The 15,951-nt window shown below is 40.0% G+C and overlaps 1 protein-coding gene across 3 annotated transcripts in view; it reads left to right on the top strand.

Moving 5' to 3' along the window:
- PDHX (pyruvate dehydrogenase complex component X) overlaps window positions 1-15,951 on the top strand; it is a 100,509-nt gene that overhangs the window by 27,809 nt on the left and 56,749 nt on the right. For all 3 annotated transcript variants that reach the window (XM_077818539.1, XM_077818541.1, XM_077818540.1), the window contains one exon: window positions 12,211-12,428. In XM_077818539.1, coding sequence (XP_077674665.1) covers window positions 12,211-12,428 — 218 coding nt within the window. The remainder of the gene's footprint in view (window positions 1-12,210; window positions 12,429-15,951) is intronic.

The following is a 15,951-nucleotide window of genomic DNA, read 5'->3' on the forward strand; positions in this document are numbered from 1 at the left end:
GAGACTACAGCGGGTCACACTGAAAGGTGAACTGTCAGGCTGGAAGGAGGTTACTAGTGGAGTTCCTCAGGGATCAGTTTTGGGACTAATCTTTTTATTACTGACCTTGGCACAAAAAGTGGGAATATACTAATAAAGTTTGCAGATGATACAAAGCTGAGAGGTCTTGCCAATACAGAGAAGGACCGGGATATCCTACAGGAAGATCTGGATGACCTTGTAAACTGGAGTAATAGCAGTAGGATGAAATTTAATAGTGAAAAGTGCAAGGTCATGCATTTAGGGATTAATAACAAGAATTTTTGTTATAAACTGGGGATGCATCACTTGGAAGTAACAGAGAAGGAAAAGGATCTCGGAGTATTGGTTGATCACAGGATGACTATGTGCCGCCAATGTGATATGACCGTGAAAAAAGCTAATGCGGTCTTGGGATGCATCAGGTGAGGTATTTCCAGTAGAGATAAGGAGATGTTAGTACCGTTATACAAGGCATTGGTGAGACTTCATCTGGAACATTGTGTGCAGTTCTGGTCTCCCATGTTTAAGAAAGATGAGAAGGGCTACTAGGATGATCCAAGGAATGGAAAACCTGTCTTATGAAAGGAGACTCAAGGAGCTTGGCTTGTTTAGCCTAACCAAAAGAAGGCTGAGGGGGGATATGATTGCCCTCTATAAATATATTAGAGGGATAAATACCACAGAGGGAGAGGAATTATTTAAGCTCAGTACCAATGTGGACACAAGAACAAATGGATATAAACTGGCCATCAGGAAGTTTAGACTTGTAATTAGACGAAGGTTTCTAACCATCAGAGGAGTGAAGTTCTGGAACAGCCTTCCAAGGGGAGCAGTAGGGGCAAAATACCTATTTGGCTTCAAGACTAAGCTTGATAAGTTTATGGAGGGGATGGTATGATGGGATAGCCTAATTTTGGCAATTAATTGATCTTCGACGATTAGCGTTAGATATGCCCAATGGCCTGTGATGGGATGTTAGATGGGGTGGGATCTGAGTTACTACAGAAAATTTTTTCTTGGGTGTCTGGCTGGTGAGTCTTGCCCACATACTCAGGGTTTAGCTGATTGCCATATTTGGGGTCGGGAAGGAATTTTCCTTCAGGGCAGATTGGCAGAGGCCCTAAGGGTTTTTCGCCTTCCCCTGCAGTGCGGGGCATGGGTCACTTGCAGGAGAATTCTCTGCACCTTGAAATTTTTAAACCACGATTTGAGGACTTCAATAGTCAGACATAGGTTAAGGGTTTGTTACAGGAGTGGGTGGGTGAGATTCTGTGGCTTGCATTGTGCAGAAGGTCAGACTAGACGATCATAATGGTCCCTTCTGACCTTAAAGTCTATGATTCTATGAAGTTATCTCTCTGGGAACAGGAATTTCTTTTACTAGGTACAGGTGTGTGTGTTAGTGGTCGTGTGTGTGTTACATGTTCACCACATGATGGTTATAATGATGACACAATAGATGTATTTATTTTTCTTATTACCAAAGGGGTGTTGTAGGCTGGTGCCAAACTGAATAGCTGCAAATTGTTTTTATATATAAAATCCATAGGATAAGTACTATATGTCTTACCAGTCTATTTTTTTCCTGACAATAAACAAAAGCTGGGAGGAGGATGGTTGGAGGCTGAACAAGCACTACTTAGGCAGAAGCTATCAGCAAACCTGCATGCTTTTTTTTTAAAATTTTTTAAAAAAGCCTTCTGTCAGCATATCTTGTTCTAAGGCAGTATTTAAAACAGCCATTATAAATGGTACTTGTATTGCACATTAAATTATCATTAAAGTAGTAGTATTGTATGAACTTCCCTTATCTTTATTCATGTCACATCAGTGATGCTCAGCTTCCAGTTTAGAGTCACTGATGATATGTGGTCATAGATTGGTGAACACATTTCAAAGCTGACTTGATGATGTGTGGAAGAGAAATGTTTTGAAGTCAGATCTAAGCATTTGTATTCACTGCTCTCTTCCCCTCCCGCCTCCTCCCCCACAATCTCCCCATATTATCTTACTTCAGGATTTCACAGAGTTAAATGGAAACAGAGTTAATATTTATCTGGAAAGTGAAAGGAATGTATTGCAGCTCACCTGAGACTTTTTAAACTTCTTTGAGGTTTTTAAACAGCATCCGATGAAGTGAGCTGTAGCTCACGAAAGCTTACGCTCATATAAATTGGTTAGTCTCTAAGGTGCCACAAGTACTCCTTTTCTTTTTGCGAATACAGACGAACAGGGCTGCTACTCTGAAACCTGTGATGAGAATGAATCTGTTAACTCACACCCATCTGCTATAGAAGGTAGATAAGCTGTTCTCCATCCTCCTCTTTGGTTGTCTTGAGCTCATTATGATTTCTCTCCTTTCCCCTTGCCCCCTATCCTTAAGGGATTGGAAAGTACTTCGCTTAGTTGTAATGCTGCATGAAATATTGATGGAAGTGACATTAGCCTTTCATAGTTGAACCTTTTAAGTATTCTAATGCTACCTATGAGTAAAGCATGAATTCGGATATAAGTAACATCTGCTGCCTTATCTATAGGTTCTGAATTAATTCACTACTGTAGTACTAAAACTCCTGGTTAAGAAATATCAGAGTTTAAAACACTACTCACATTTATTAATCATTGTTGCTTAATTAATAAATGAGTTTTGAAAGCTCTTAACACTGCAGCAATTATTCTTTTATGCTTATGGGTTATTTGATATCAGTGAGATGATGCATAGGACAATTTCTAACTCAATGTACATGCCTTTAGGGTTTTTTTTTTTGGTTGTGGGGATATACATTTGCATACTGCCTGTATTTCAAGTATTAAAAGTTATTTAGGTCCAGACCCAAAACCAAAGTTTAAACTTAGGTTCCAAATAACCTATCTGGAAAATGCTTGAAGATGTTGCTGAACTGTTTGCATGTACAGATATTAAGTACAAAATTTAAAACTGCTGCTGACTTTTTAAAATGTTGTCATAATTTTTAACTGTCTTCTCACCAAGGCACTCAGGCTGCTATACAACAGAAATTAAAATGCATTACTGCATTTTAAAGATACATGCAATAGAAGCATGATAAAAAAACACTCTTCACAATTTTAGAGGTGATCTGTCATAAATAAAAAGGAGGAAAGGTAACTTTTCTATGTATTTGCAATATAAGGCACCTATAGTGTGGTATATGGAAACTTTTTTACATGGCTTTAACTCATATTAATAACATGCTTTAAAGGAAGAGCAAAACCACCACAATCCTCTGCAGCTCGAGGCTTTAGAAACAGGACGGAAGGATCATCTATAGGCCCATCATTTCATAGGTCAGCCAGCTGAAAGACTGCAAAGAAATAAATCTTGCAGAGCCACATTTAGAATTAGCTGCTTGTGTTAAGCATGTCTGCCGCAGGGGTGATTTCCACATGCCTAGACCTGCTACTGAGGGAGGCCTGTACCTGGCTACTGTGAACTTTATCTCTAGAATGGTGAGTTCCAGCATTCCGGACAAGCATAGGTCAGAAGGCAAGTCAAAGGTCGAGAGTTGTGCTTAGGCTACTTTATGGTTTTATGTATAATGGCCAGTACCTAGAACTTCATTTGGTGCAGGAAGCTGCAGTGCACAGTCATGAGCGTCTCAACCACGTAATGCATTCCAGAGGCAGAGAACTGCACTTGGGACTAGCTGGAGCTAAGTGCAAACCAAAAAGTCCCCAAAACATGGACAACCAGGCATGGAGTGTAGTTTCTTTGTAATTAATGCAATTTGAGAGTCTAGGAGTAAAGATAAAAGTGCTATAAATATTGAACCCAGGTTGGTCTTGCTATATTTCTTAATGCCTCAGTTTCTCTCTTTAAAATGGGGATAATTATGTTTATCCACTTTTGTGAAGTGCTTTGAGATATATGGGTGAAAAGCTCTGTAAACATGCAAAGCATAACTGAGATTGATGTGTTAGTTTCACACCTAGAGTCCATCCCACAGTAAAAGCACTGTTACCTGCCTACCAAAAATGGGACAATGGGACCCCAAAATGTTTTTGGTATCAGAAGGCAAATATATTAGATGATTTTACTAATTGGTTAATTATCATGACATAGTAGTAAATGTCCTACCTGTTTAGTTGCATTTATATTTCACTGTGTGCTTGAAGCTGCTTTCTAAATACCTCTGGCTCTAACCCTGCATCGTATGGTTATAAATGTCTCCTAGAATTGATAGTATTTTTCACTCAGTTGCTTGGTAATGTATTTTGAATTGCTAACACTGTCAATAGGCCAAAAACAGTTATTCATCCAGGCTTAATGCCACAGGAAGGGTGAAAAAAATCAATAGACCAGTTTCAGCAGCGTTAGCAGCAAGTGCTCATGCTTCCTCTAAGGTGAGAATTGCTCTCACTTGTTGGGCTTTGGGCTTGCAATGTGTGTTTGTGTGTGTAGGGTGAGGGGGGCAAGTACCGAGCGGTATTTATAACATTTTAAAACCTATTTTAAATGATTTTTGTTTTCTAGTGCCATTTGGTAGACTAATCTTGAGTGGGGAGTACTGTCCAGCTGTTGAGAACAGGAGGAGTCAGGACTGTTTGTATGTATCTCTACCACTATTAGGTGGTGTACCCAGAACTGTGCCAGGCATATCGCAAGGTTAATAGAAAAACATTCTTTGTCCCAAAGAGCTGACTTTCTTACGTGACCAATGTTGCTCTGTTTCATCTTTGAAAATGGGGGCAACATTTACTTCACTAGGATGCTGCATATAAGGTGAATAGAACCCCCTGAGAGGCTCTTTTGAGCCTGTTTGGTGTAAAGTACTGCTGTATATCATAGTCATCAGCAGTTTATATAAGTTACTATATGATTGATATGAATACATTTCACAGTTTTCTCACAAAGGGCTTGGTTTGACTGTCCACTGAAGTCAATTGGAGCCTCCCCATTGGCTCTTTACCTTTTTTTGAGACTCTTACATGGTAAAAAGAATATTTCTGATGGATGATTTTGGTAAAAGCAAATCCCCCTTCAGAATGGTCAGTTTTGAATTTATAAAATTGTTTAAAGAGATATCAGGTAGGTTAAACACCAAATTGTATTATAGTTTGCTCTTAAAACTGCTTTTGCAAAACCTGATAGAAAAATTTCTGATTTAAAAAAAAAATTAAATGGAAACAGATTTTTGATGGTTGATGTAAACATTCCCTTGTGATTTAAGCAACCCAAGTATTGCAGCATTAAACTAATGTATGGACTGAGAAAGTGAAACTGACAAGTCTAGTTTCCTTGTGACTGAAATACTGTACAAAACAAACCCAAAAGCATCAGTAGAGAAAAGGGAATTTGGTATTTTTAAAAGTTTGTTTCCAGCATTGTTATATAATTGGCTTTCCCTAGCTTGCCATGGAGATCATTCACCTGGAGTATGGTATATGGGGTAGGAATTGGACTGTGAATTTTTATTCAGTCTCCTGAAGTCTGCACAGAATTATACACTAGCGAGCTTTTAGTGGCATAGCTGTACCTATGCAGCTGTGTGGCTGTAGGAATACTTGTGTAGCCACTCTGTGCCTATGGAAGAGAGTTCTCCCATTGACATATTTCAACCACCTTCAATGAGCTGCTGTAGCTATGTCAGCAGGAGAGCATCGCCTGCCAACATAGCCCTGTCCACACTAGCACTTCTGTAGGTGTAACTTATGTCGCTCAGAGGGCTCAGTAGCATGAGTGCTTATATCGTTAACTCTATTCAGTTGTCGGAGTCTACCCTGAAAAATGAAGTGTGACTGTTTTTACATTTTCACATAAAGAATTGAAGTCAAATATTGCCTTGTAAATGTTACTTAAGAGAAATGTAATCTTTCAGTAATGAGACTTCCAAACTTAGCATTTAATTGAGACTTAAATAATCGAGTTTCTGGTGAAATTTTTTATTCTGAGGAATATGTAGCAATGGTATATTCTAAATATCTGTCTTATGCACATTGAAGTAAGGGAGCTATTTTGGTTGCAAACATTTGTTTTGTTTTTAATTTGTACTGTATGTGGAAAGGAGTGCTGGTGAAAGGATTGACAATTTTACAGACTGTTTATCCACAGAACTAAGACACTAGTCAGTGGCATTGCACACGTCTCCCCACACTCTGCTTATAGCCTGATAGTGAAAAACCACATCTGGGTTGTGAAAAGACTTTTCATGATCCATTCAGCTCTTTTCCCCTAAAATGCCACTGTGAGGAAGTTAAGTATTTTAAGGCACATACAGAGTTTCAGTGATTGTCTGAAGTCCCACAGGAGATCTGTGGCACAGCCAGGGACTGAACTCAGTTCTTGGGAGTTCCAGACCAGTTTCTTAGCCACAAGCTCGCCCTTCCTCTCACTTGTCAGAGGCTGCCAAAGAGTCATCAAATGGTGATAATTTTTAGTCACTACTAATTTGTGCTAGAGGTGAAAGACTCAGTAACCCATCAATCCCCTGGCCTTTTCAGTACCCCTTGGCTTAAATAGATCTATGTAAGAAGGATCATGGTACCAATCATAGTCACTTCATTAAAAATTAAATTTGGTGACAGGGGGGAACCTTCCCATGTTCTTATTGTCTGTGTTAAATTGTGTTGTCCGAGTAGCTGTCCTATCCCAAGATCACTTTTCAGGTGAACCTTCTGTTGTGAAAGAAATCCTATTGAATTTTTAAAATCTTTTAGTCTGTCCTATGAAGTGTGGGATCTGTAGGAAGTAATATAGTCAATGCAGTCACTTATTTATACCTCACAAGCAAAGGAACGTCTGTTCCCGAAGTGGGCTTGTGGAAAGAGTTAGTTTTGTTATGTGAAAGATACAATTAAAGTGCAAATGAAACAGCAGTTTGATTGCTCAGTAGTGTTTGTCAGATCAGAAATGTTCAACATGTAATTTCAGTTGAAGATACTTTGCATTTTAAGTATTTGTTTTAAAATAGCTGTTCACGTTCATATAACCATTTTTCCTCCTTTAGATTACATTGTTTTACATTGCTATTATATTGTTCCAGTTCATAGCACCTTGATCAAGTGAGCATTGAAAAACTAGAGTTTTAAAGCCTTCAGCTCAGCTTACAACCCCTTTAATAAATTGCATAGACACTGTTCTGTGCTGAGCATTAAAATTAATGTTGGACCAATTTTCAGACTTATTCTTATGGTCCCTGTTGTCATCTCTGTTTTAGTAATTGATGAGTGATACTTTTGCTGTACTTAACACTCTTCTCATCAATTTGGAATACTTCTGTTTCTCCTGAATCTTACAGAGCATCTACAAGGAAATTTCATCAGAAACTGACTTGGTCACATCAATTTTTGTACTCCAGTACCAGTTGCAACTTTAATGTGGCTGCTGTCATGTTTTAGCTCAATGTCACATTGTTTGCTTGTGTGGAAGGGAAGCATAACTGTAGCCAGCAGAGACACCTAATGATTCTTAGAGAGATTAAGGCATGGATGATGTACTTTGGTGGTGCTATGTTGAGCACAGAACTGCGTCATGGCTGGCAACGTCTTCAGGAGTTAACTCCTATATGTTCAGATAAACAAAACTAGCCAACCTCTCAGTGCTAGTGCCTCCTGGTGATTACCATAATCTTAATGAATGATGGGATGGATCACTTGATAATTGCCCAGTTCTGCTCATTCCCTCCGAAGTACCTGGCATTGGCTGCTGTTGGAAGACAGGATACTGGGCTAGACGGATCCATTGGTCTGACCCAGTATGGCCATCCTTATGTTCTTAATTATCAGTTAGGAGAAAGAATTTAATCAGAAAAATGTGAATAACTGGAAATCATTTAAAAATACCTTACTAGATGCCCAAAAAGGCACAACCAGACAGTGCTGGTTTAAAAAAAAATGGTTTAGAGGGAAAGAGAAGGCAGTTATAAAAATAATATTTAATCCCAAAAGGAAGAACGGAGAAATTAATCGTAATGAATATAAATCACAAGTTAGGAATTATAGAAAATTGATAAGGAACACAAGGATAAATCTATGGCTAGCAGAGTTAAGGATAGTAAAAAGGAGTTTTGAAAAATATATTAGGAACAAAAAGAATCCTGACAGTGATATTGGTCCATTACTAGATGGAATAGGTGGATTTATCAGTAATATTGCAGAAAAGGCAGAAGTATTCAATAAATTCAAATTACTTAGTCAAGTTAGGTGTCTTCAAGTCACCAGGGCCTGATGAAATGCATCCTAGAATACTCAAGGAGCTGACTGAGGAGATATCTGAGCCGTAAGCAATTATCTTTGAAAAGTCATGGAAGACGGGAGAGATTTCAGAAGACTGGAAAAGGGCAAATATAGTGCCAATCTATAAAAAGGGAAATAAGGACAACCCAGGGAATTACAGACTAGTCACCTTAACTTCTGTACCTGGAAACATAATGGAGCAAATAATCAATTTGTGAACATCTAGAAGATAAGGTGATAAATAACATCCTGCATAGATTTGTCAAGAACAAATCATGTCAAACCAACCTGATAGCTTTCTTTGATGGGATAACAAGCCTTGTGGATAGGGGGGAAGTGGTAGACGTGGTATATCTTGACTTTAGTAAATTTTGATACTGTCTCGCATGACCTTCTCATAGACAAACTAGGGAAATGCAACCTAGATGGAGCTACTAAAAGGTGAGTGCATAACTGGTTGGAAAACCATTCCCAGAGAGTAGTTATCAGTGGTTCACAGTCATGCTGGAAGGGCATAATGAGTGGGGTCCCCCAGGGATCAGTTCTGGTTCCAGTTCTGTTCAATATCTTCATCAATGATATAGATAATGGCATAGAGAATATGCTTATAAAGTTTGCAGATGATATCAAGCTGGGAGGGGTTGCAAGTGCTTTGGAGGAAATGATTATAATTCAAAATGATCTGGATAAATAGTCTGAAGTAAATAGGATGAAATTCAATAAGGACAAATGCAGAGTACTCCATTTAGGAAGGAACAATCAGTTGCAGACATACAAAATGGGAAATGACTGCATAGGAAGGAGTACTGCAGAAAGGTATCTGGGGGTCATAGTGGATCACAAGCTAAATATGAGTCAACAGTGTAACACTGTTTCAAAAAAAAGCAAACATCATTCTGGAATGTATTAGCACAGTGGCTTTCAAACTTTTTTACTGGTGACCCCTTTCACATAGCAAGCCTCTGAGTGCGATTCCTCCCCCCCCCCTTTATAAATTAAAAACCCTTTTTTATATATTTAACACCATTATAAATGCTGGAGGCAAAGTGGGATTTGGGATGGAGGTTGACAGCTCGTGACCCCCCCATGTAATAACCTTGCAACCCCCTGAGGGGTCCCGATCCCCAGTTTGAGAACCCCTGTATAAGCAGGTGTGCTGTAAGTCCAGAGGTGTGTGGGTTACATAAGCAAGACATGAGAAATAATTCTCCTGCTCTACTTTGCGCTGCTTAGGCCTCAACTGGCATATTATGTCCAGTTCTGGGTCCACGTTTCAGGAAAGCTGTGGACACATTGGAGAAAGTCCAGAGAAGAGCAACAAAAATGATGAAAAGTCTAGAAAACATGACCTGTGAGGGAAGATTGGAAAAAAATTGGGTTTGTTTAGTATGGAGAAGAGAAGACTGAGGGGCGGGATGGGACATAACAGTTTTCAAGTACATAAAAGATTGTTACAAGGAGGGAGAAAATTTTGTTCTTAACCTCCGAGGATAAGACAAAAAGCAATGGGCTTAAATTACAGCAAAGGAGGTTTAGGTAGGACATTAGGAAAAACTTCCTAACTGTTAGGGTGGTTAAGCACTGGAGTAAATTGCCTAGGGAGGTTGTGGAATCTCCATCATTAGAGATTTTTAAGAGCAGGTTAGACAAACAGCTGTCAGGGATGGTCTAGATAATACTTAGTCTTGCCATGAATGCAGGGGACTGGACTAGATGACCTCTCAAGGTCCCTTCCAGTCCTATGATTCTGTGAAACATTTCTGTTCCGTATTTGGGGAAAAAACGTGACATAGTGTCATCATATGATGGCGATATCTCTTTCCATTCCACTAGTATCTCTTGTGAATGTTAAACAGCATTTACTAAAGTTAGACATTTTTAAATGAGCAGGACCTGATAACTTGCCTCCAAGAGTTTTAAGAGAGCTGACTGAGAAGCTCACTGGACTGTTAATGTTGATTTTTTTCAATAAGTCTTGGATTGCTGGGGTTGTTTTAAAAGATTGGGGGAGAGTTAATGTGCCAAATTTTAAAAAGTGTGAATGGGGTGATCTGGGTAATTATATGTCTATCAGCCTGAGATTGATCCCAGGCTAGAGAATGGAATGGTTGATGAAAAATACAATAAAGAATTAAAAAAAGGTAATGCAATTAATGCAAATCAGCTGGAAAATGCTTCCAGATTGTGGCTCCTGCACTGATTGGCAGGGGCAGGGAGGTGAGCAAAAGTGGTTTTGTGGAAGAGGTTTACAACCTTCACCCCAATCCTGAGGCCAGATAGGGATGAGACCTGTCTAGTCTGACTTGTGCCTAATGCCTGTGATCCCAAGGTACAGTTCTGATTTCTGGAGATTGCCAGGACATAGAGATGCCCCTGGAAAACTTCCTATGCTGGGGACTGGAAGGGTAATGGTGTAGGAGCTGCTACAATGGCTGTAGACTAATTAATGGAGGAATCCTTCACTGACTGGTTACACTGACATTTACAAGCAGCACAGATCCCTCATAATGGGAATCAGGATCTGTCTTTGCATTTTTCTGTGCAATATGCCCTGGAACTGATCTGCTTTAGCAGATTAATAGCACCATACTTGCTAGTATTTCCATTCACATGGTTCCCAGAGCATTTTATAGAGGTTACTTGCTCACAACAGAATTGCTGTCACTTTTCAGGTCAGACACAATAATCATTTCACCTCAGTAATATTAAAACAGCCATTAGAATTGGAAGCAAAGAATAACATTGTCAAATATAAATCATGGGCAATTGTAGTTGCTGTTGAGGGTCCCTCCGCTGCCCCAATTTTCTTTACTGTTGTTTCTTGCTGGTTGTCCAAGCTTCTAGGGGCTCTGATGGGTAGGACCCTACCAAATTCACAGTCCATTTTGGTCAATTGCGTGGCTAGGGTTTTTAAAAATTAGTCAGTTTCATGTTTTCGGATGTTGACATCTGAAATTTCAGAGTGTTGTAACAGTGTGGGTCTCTACCCAAAAGGCTTTTGGGGGGTGGTGGTGTTGCAAGGCGATTGCAGTGGGGTTGTGGGATTGCTACCCTTACTTCTGTCCTGCTGCCGGCAGGAGTGCTGCCTTCAGAGCTGGACAGCCACAGAGGGAGGCTGCTGGCTGAGTGCCCAGCTCTAAAGCCAGCACCACTGCCAGCTAGCAGCACAGAAGTGAGGGTCATGGTATGGAGGGAGGGAGGTTACCCGGCAGTCTCCTGCCCATGCACATGTGAGTGACTGCTTGAGCTGCAGCCTCCCTGCGTGTGTGTGTGTGTGTGTGTGTGTGAGGGTTGACAGCTCGAGCTGTGGAGCTTCCAGCAGCCAGGGCAGGTTCCTGGAGGTGTGTCTGACCTGTCCTGGGAGCAGCCCCTATAAGGGAAGAGGAAGTCCTGTCCCTCCTCATCCCCAGCCAGGACTAGCAGCTGGAAGCCTGCACAGGGGAGGAGCCTGAAGCTAGGTATAAGATTTCACGAGGGAGATCAGATTTCACAGTCCATGATGCATTTTTGATGGCTGTGAATTTGCTAGGGCCCTACTGATGAGTGTATTTTAAATAAACTGGAAAAACTAAATATAATGTTAGCAAGACACAGCGGAATTACACAAAACTGAGAATTTGGCTTGGACACTTAAACCAAAATTTTCCAATCTGAGGCCTGAATTTAGGCATCTTAATCTATATTTAGGCATCTAAAGAAAGTGGCCTCTTTTTCAGAGGTGTTGAGCACCTGCAGCTTCCACTGACTCAATGGATTTAGATATCTAACTTGAGGCGCACTCACATCTGTTAAATTTTGGCATAACTTAACACCCCACCTTGGTTTCCCGTACCAACTGTTTAATATTGGTCCTAGGCTTTTATTATAAGAATGAAACTTGATGTACTCATACGTCAGTGGTATGCCTGCAACTTCTAGATCTTTTTTTTTTTTTTAAAGAGTACATAGCACTATGTGTTACTTATATGTAATGTTCTCATTGTCTTTTAAATTTAGATGGAAGAAGGAAGTAAAAATGTGCGTCTGGGAACGCTAATCGGTTTGCTGGTAGAAGAAGGACAGGACTGGAAGCAGGTTGAAATACCAGAAGATACTGGCGATCCATCTTCTCTGGCACCCCTGATGGCTCCGCCTGCGACTGCACCTACTCCCCCTCCAGCAGGCATTTTAGCATTAGCCTCTACCAAAATGGAACATGGGCTTGGAAAACTGCCGTGAGTTTCTGTATTCCTCATGAACAACACTTTCAGTGTGAGACTTGAGGGTATTGCCACCACAACTGGGGCCAAATTCATCCCTTTTGTAACTTCAGTGAAATCAGTGGAGTTGCACCAGGGATGAATTTTGTCTCCATAGCTAAAATCAAAGTACTGTTTGAGAAACACTTTAAATTTGCCTGGTTTGTTTAGGCCTTGTCTACAAAGGAAGATTTTGTTGTTTTTTGGTTTCTGTAACCTAAGACATGAATTTAAACGAGTATAGTTATACTAGCATAACTCCCTGTGTGGACACTCTTATTCTGGTATAAGAGTTCCTTTTTTTCAGTTTAGCTTATGTCACATAGGAAGAATTTTAAGCAAAACTGAAAAAAGTTACTCTTGTACTGGAATAAGAGTGTCATGTAAGGGCTTCTCAGTAGAGAGGTGTGGAATGTTCAAAAGTGTTGACTTAAGTGTGCCCTATCATTAAAACTTATGCAAATTTGTAAGGACACCGTGGTAATAATCAGTCAAAACATCTTCATCACTGCAGATAACACAAAAATTGAGGGAAATAAATAATGAAGAGGACAGGATACAAAGCAATCTAGATCACTTGGTAAACTTGGCAAAAGCAAACAATATATGTTTTTATTATGGCTAAATGTAATACATCTAGGAACAAAGAATGTAGGCCATACTTACATGATGAGGGACTCTATGCTGGGAAGCAGTGATTCTGAAAAAGATGTGCAGTCATGGTAGATAATCAGCTGCATATGAGTGAGTGTCTAGTGTGATGCTGTGGCCAAAAGGCTAATGTGATCCCTGGATACAAAAATAGGGGAGTCTTGAGCAAGAGCAGAGAGGTTATTTTACCTCTATATTTGGTACTGGTGTGACCACTGTTGGAATACTGTGTTCAGTTCTGGTGTCCACAATCCAAGAAGGATGGTGATAATTTGGAGAGGGTTCAGAAAAGAGCCATGAGAATGATTAAGGGATTAGAAAACATGCCTTATAGTGATAAACTCTAGGAGAACAATTTATTATTAGCGTAGCAAAAAGAAGGTTCAGGGGAGACTTGATCACAGTACCTGCATGGGGAACAAATATTTAATAATGGGCTCTTCAATGTAGCATGGTCCAGTGGCTAGAAGTTGAAGCTAGACAAATTCAGCTTGAAAATAAGATGTAAATTTTTAACAGTGAAAATAATTAACCACTCAAACAATCTGCCAAGCATCATGTGGATTCTCCATCACTGACAATTTCTCAGTCAATATTGACTGGTTTTAGAGTAGCAGCTGTGTTAGTCTGTATTCGCAAAAGGAAAAGGAGTACTTGTGGCACCTTAGAGACTAACCAATTTATTTGAGCATAAGCTTTCGTGAGCTACAGCTTATGCTCAAATAAACTGGTTAGTCTCTAAGGTGCCACAAGTACTCCTTTTCTTTCAGTCAATATTGGATTTTTTTTTTGCAAAAGATATGCTCTAGGAATTATTTTGGGAAAGTTCTATGGCCTATGTTATACAACAGGAATGACTAGATCAGGGATTCTCAAACTTTGCACTGTGATACCCTTCTGACAACAAAAATTACTACATGACCCCAGGAAGTGGGACTGAAGCCTGAGCTCACCCAAGCTCCACTGCCCCAGGTAGTAGGGGGCCAAAGTCGAAGCCCGAGCCCTGCTGCCCCAGGTGGGGGGTTGAGGGGACCTAAAGCCAAAGCCTAAGGGCTTCAGCCCCAGGTGGGTGGCTTGTAACCTGAGCTCTGCCACCCAGGGTGCCACGCTTTAGGAAAGGTGTGGACAAATTGGAGAGAGTCCAGGAGGGGAGGGCAAAAAAAAGATTTAGGAAAATCCTGACCTTCGAGGAAAGTTTAAACGTGCCCATTTTTTTCAGTCTTGAGAAAAGAAGAGTGAAGGGGGAACCTGATAAGTCTTCAAATGTGTTACACAGAAGTCTAATTGTTCTCCATGTCCACTGAAGGCAGGACAAGAAGTAATCGGCTTAATCTGCAGAAGGGGAAATTTAGGTTAGATATTGGGCAAAAACTAACCTTATAGTTAGAAAGTAAGATCTGGAATAGGCTTCTAAGAGAGATTGTGGAATCCCTTTCATTGGAGGCTTTTTAAGAACAGGTTGGGCAAACACCTGTCAGTAATGGTGTAGATAGACTTGGTCCTGCATTAGCTCAGATGGCTGGACTTGATGACTTCTTGAGGTCCCTTCCAGTTCTACAATTGCTATGGTTCTATGAGTGTTGACCACTATACAATTCAATTATTTTTTTAGCTTCTTGCCTAACTATCTGTCCAATTTTTGTTTAATTTTGCTACTAGCATTCAGGCTGTCCTAATGCAAGTAGAAGACACTAATTGGAAGACACTAACTGAGGCCTCTGACAGCATGCTTGCTATAGTAGGAGAATGATTAGAGCACTAACAAGGTTTAAATCAAGTGTTTTGACATCAGAGATTGTTAGAACAGAAACTGATTCAGCGATGCTCCTAATCATAAATACGTGACAACTAATTGAAAATCAAATTAACATCTTTAATGATTTCCTTTCCTTGTCAAGCTGGTATTACCGCACTTGGAATTCTTGTGTGGTTCAAAGGGCTCAGGTCCTACCAGCTCTTCTGTTTATCTGTTCAAGACATTTTTTCAAGAATTTGGGGAAATAAGCTCTGGTCTCAAGTACTAATGTTGCTCTGTTGTTTTTGCGAAATTAACTTTTGCACCTAAGAATTCTAAAGTCTGTCTGAGTTCACTATGTTCTCATATATAAATTATGTTAAAATAAAATGAATGCTCTGGAACTTTTCTCCAATATACCTCTCAATTAAAATGCAGAATTGGGTTATGATGTAACCTTTGTAGTTTCTGTATGGAAGATCAGTGGAGATCAGTGTTACGTGCTGTAGATGATGTGCTTAACTCTGTCTCCTCCTGGAAAGTTACTGCAAAGCATATCCCACATGGGTTGAGATGACACAGATACAACTTTATAATGTTTGAGAGTGGGAGGAAACTGCTTTAAACTTGTAAAGCTGAAAATGAGATTAGAATTATTTGCATAAATTCCTTATTTCTCAGTCCAGATGATCTGTTGTATTTCTACAAGTTTGTCCAGTAAACTTAAGTATAAAAGCAAAAACTGAAGATATTAAGTATGAAGATTGTTATAATTGAAATTAGACAGAACTAATGATGCAGTTGTCACTACCTCACCTGCTATTAAAGAAGATCATGCTTGTGTAGGTATGTATACATTGCCTTTAAAACTGTGGCTGGCCTGTACCAGCAGGCTTGGGCTGTGGGGCTGTTTAATTGCGGTGTAGACTTCTGGGCTCGAGCTGGAGCCCAGGTTCTAGGACCTTGCAAGGTGGGAGTGTCCCAGAGCCTGAATGTCTACACTGCAATTAAACAGCCTGTAGTCCAAGCCCTGTGAGTCCGAGTCTGCTGGCACAGGGCCAGCCACAGACATACCTTGTGAGACCATAAGCATACAGGGCCAGCTCCTTTATA

Source organism: Eretmochelys imbricata, chromosome 6, assembly GCF_965152235.1.
Source record: "Eretmochelys imbricata isolate rEreImb1 chromosome 6, rEreImb1.hap1, whole genome shotgun sequence".
NCBI classification, from domain to species: domain Eukaryota; kingdom Metazoa; phylum Chordata; order Testudines; family Cheloniidae; genus Eretmochelys; species Eretmochelys imbricata.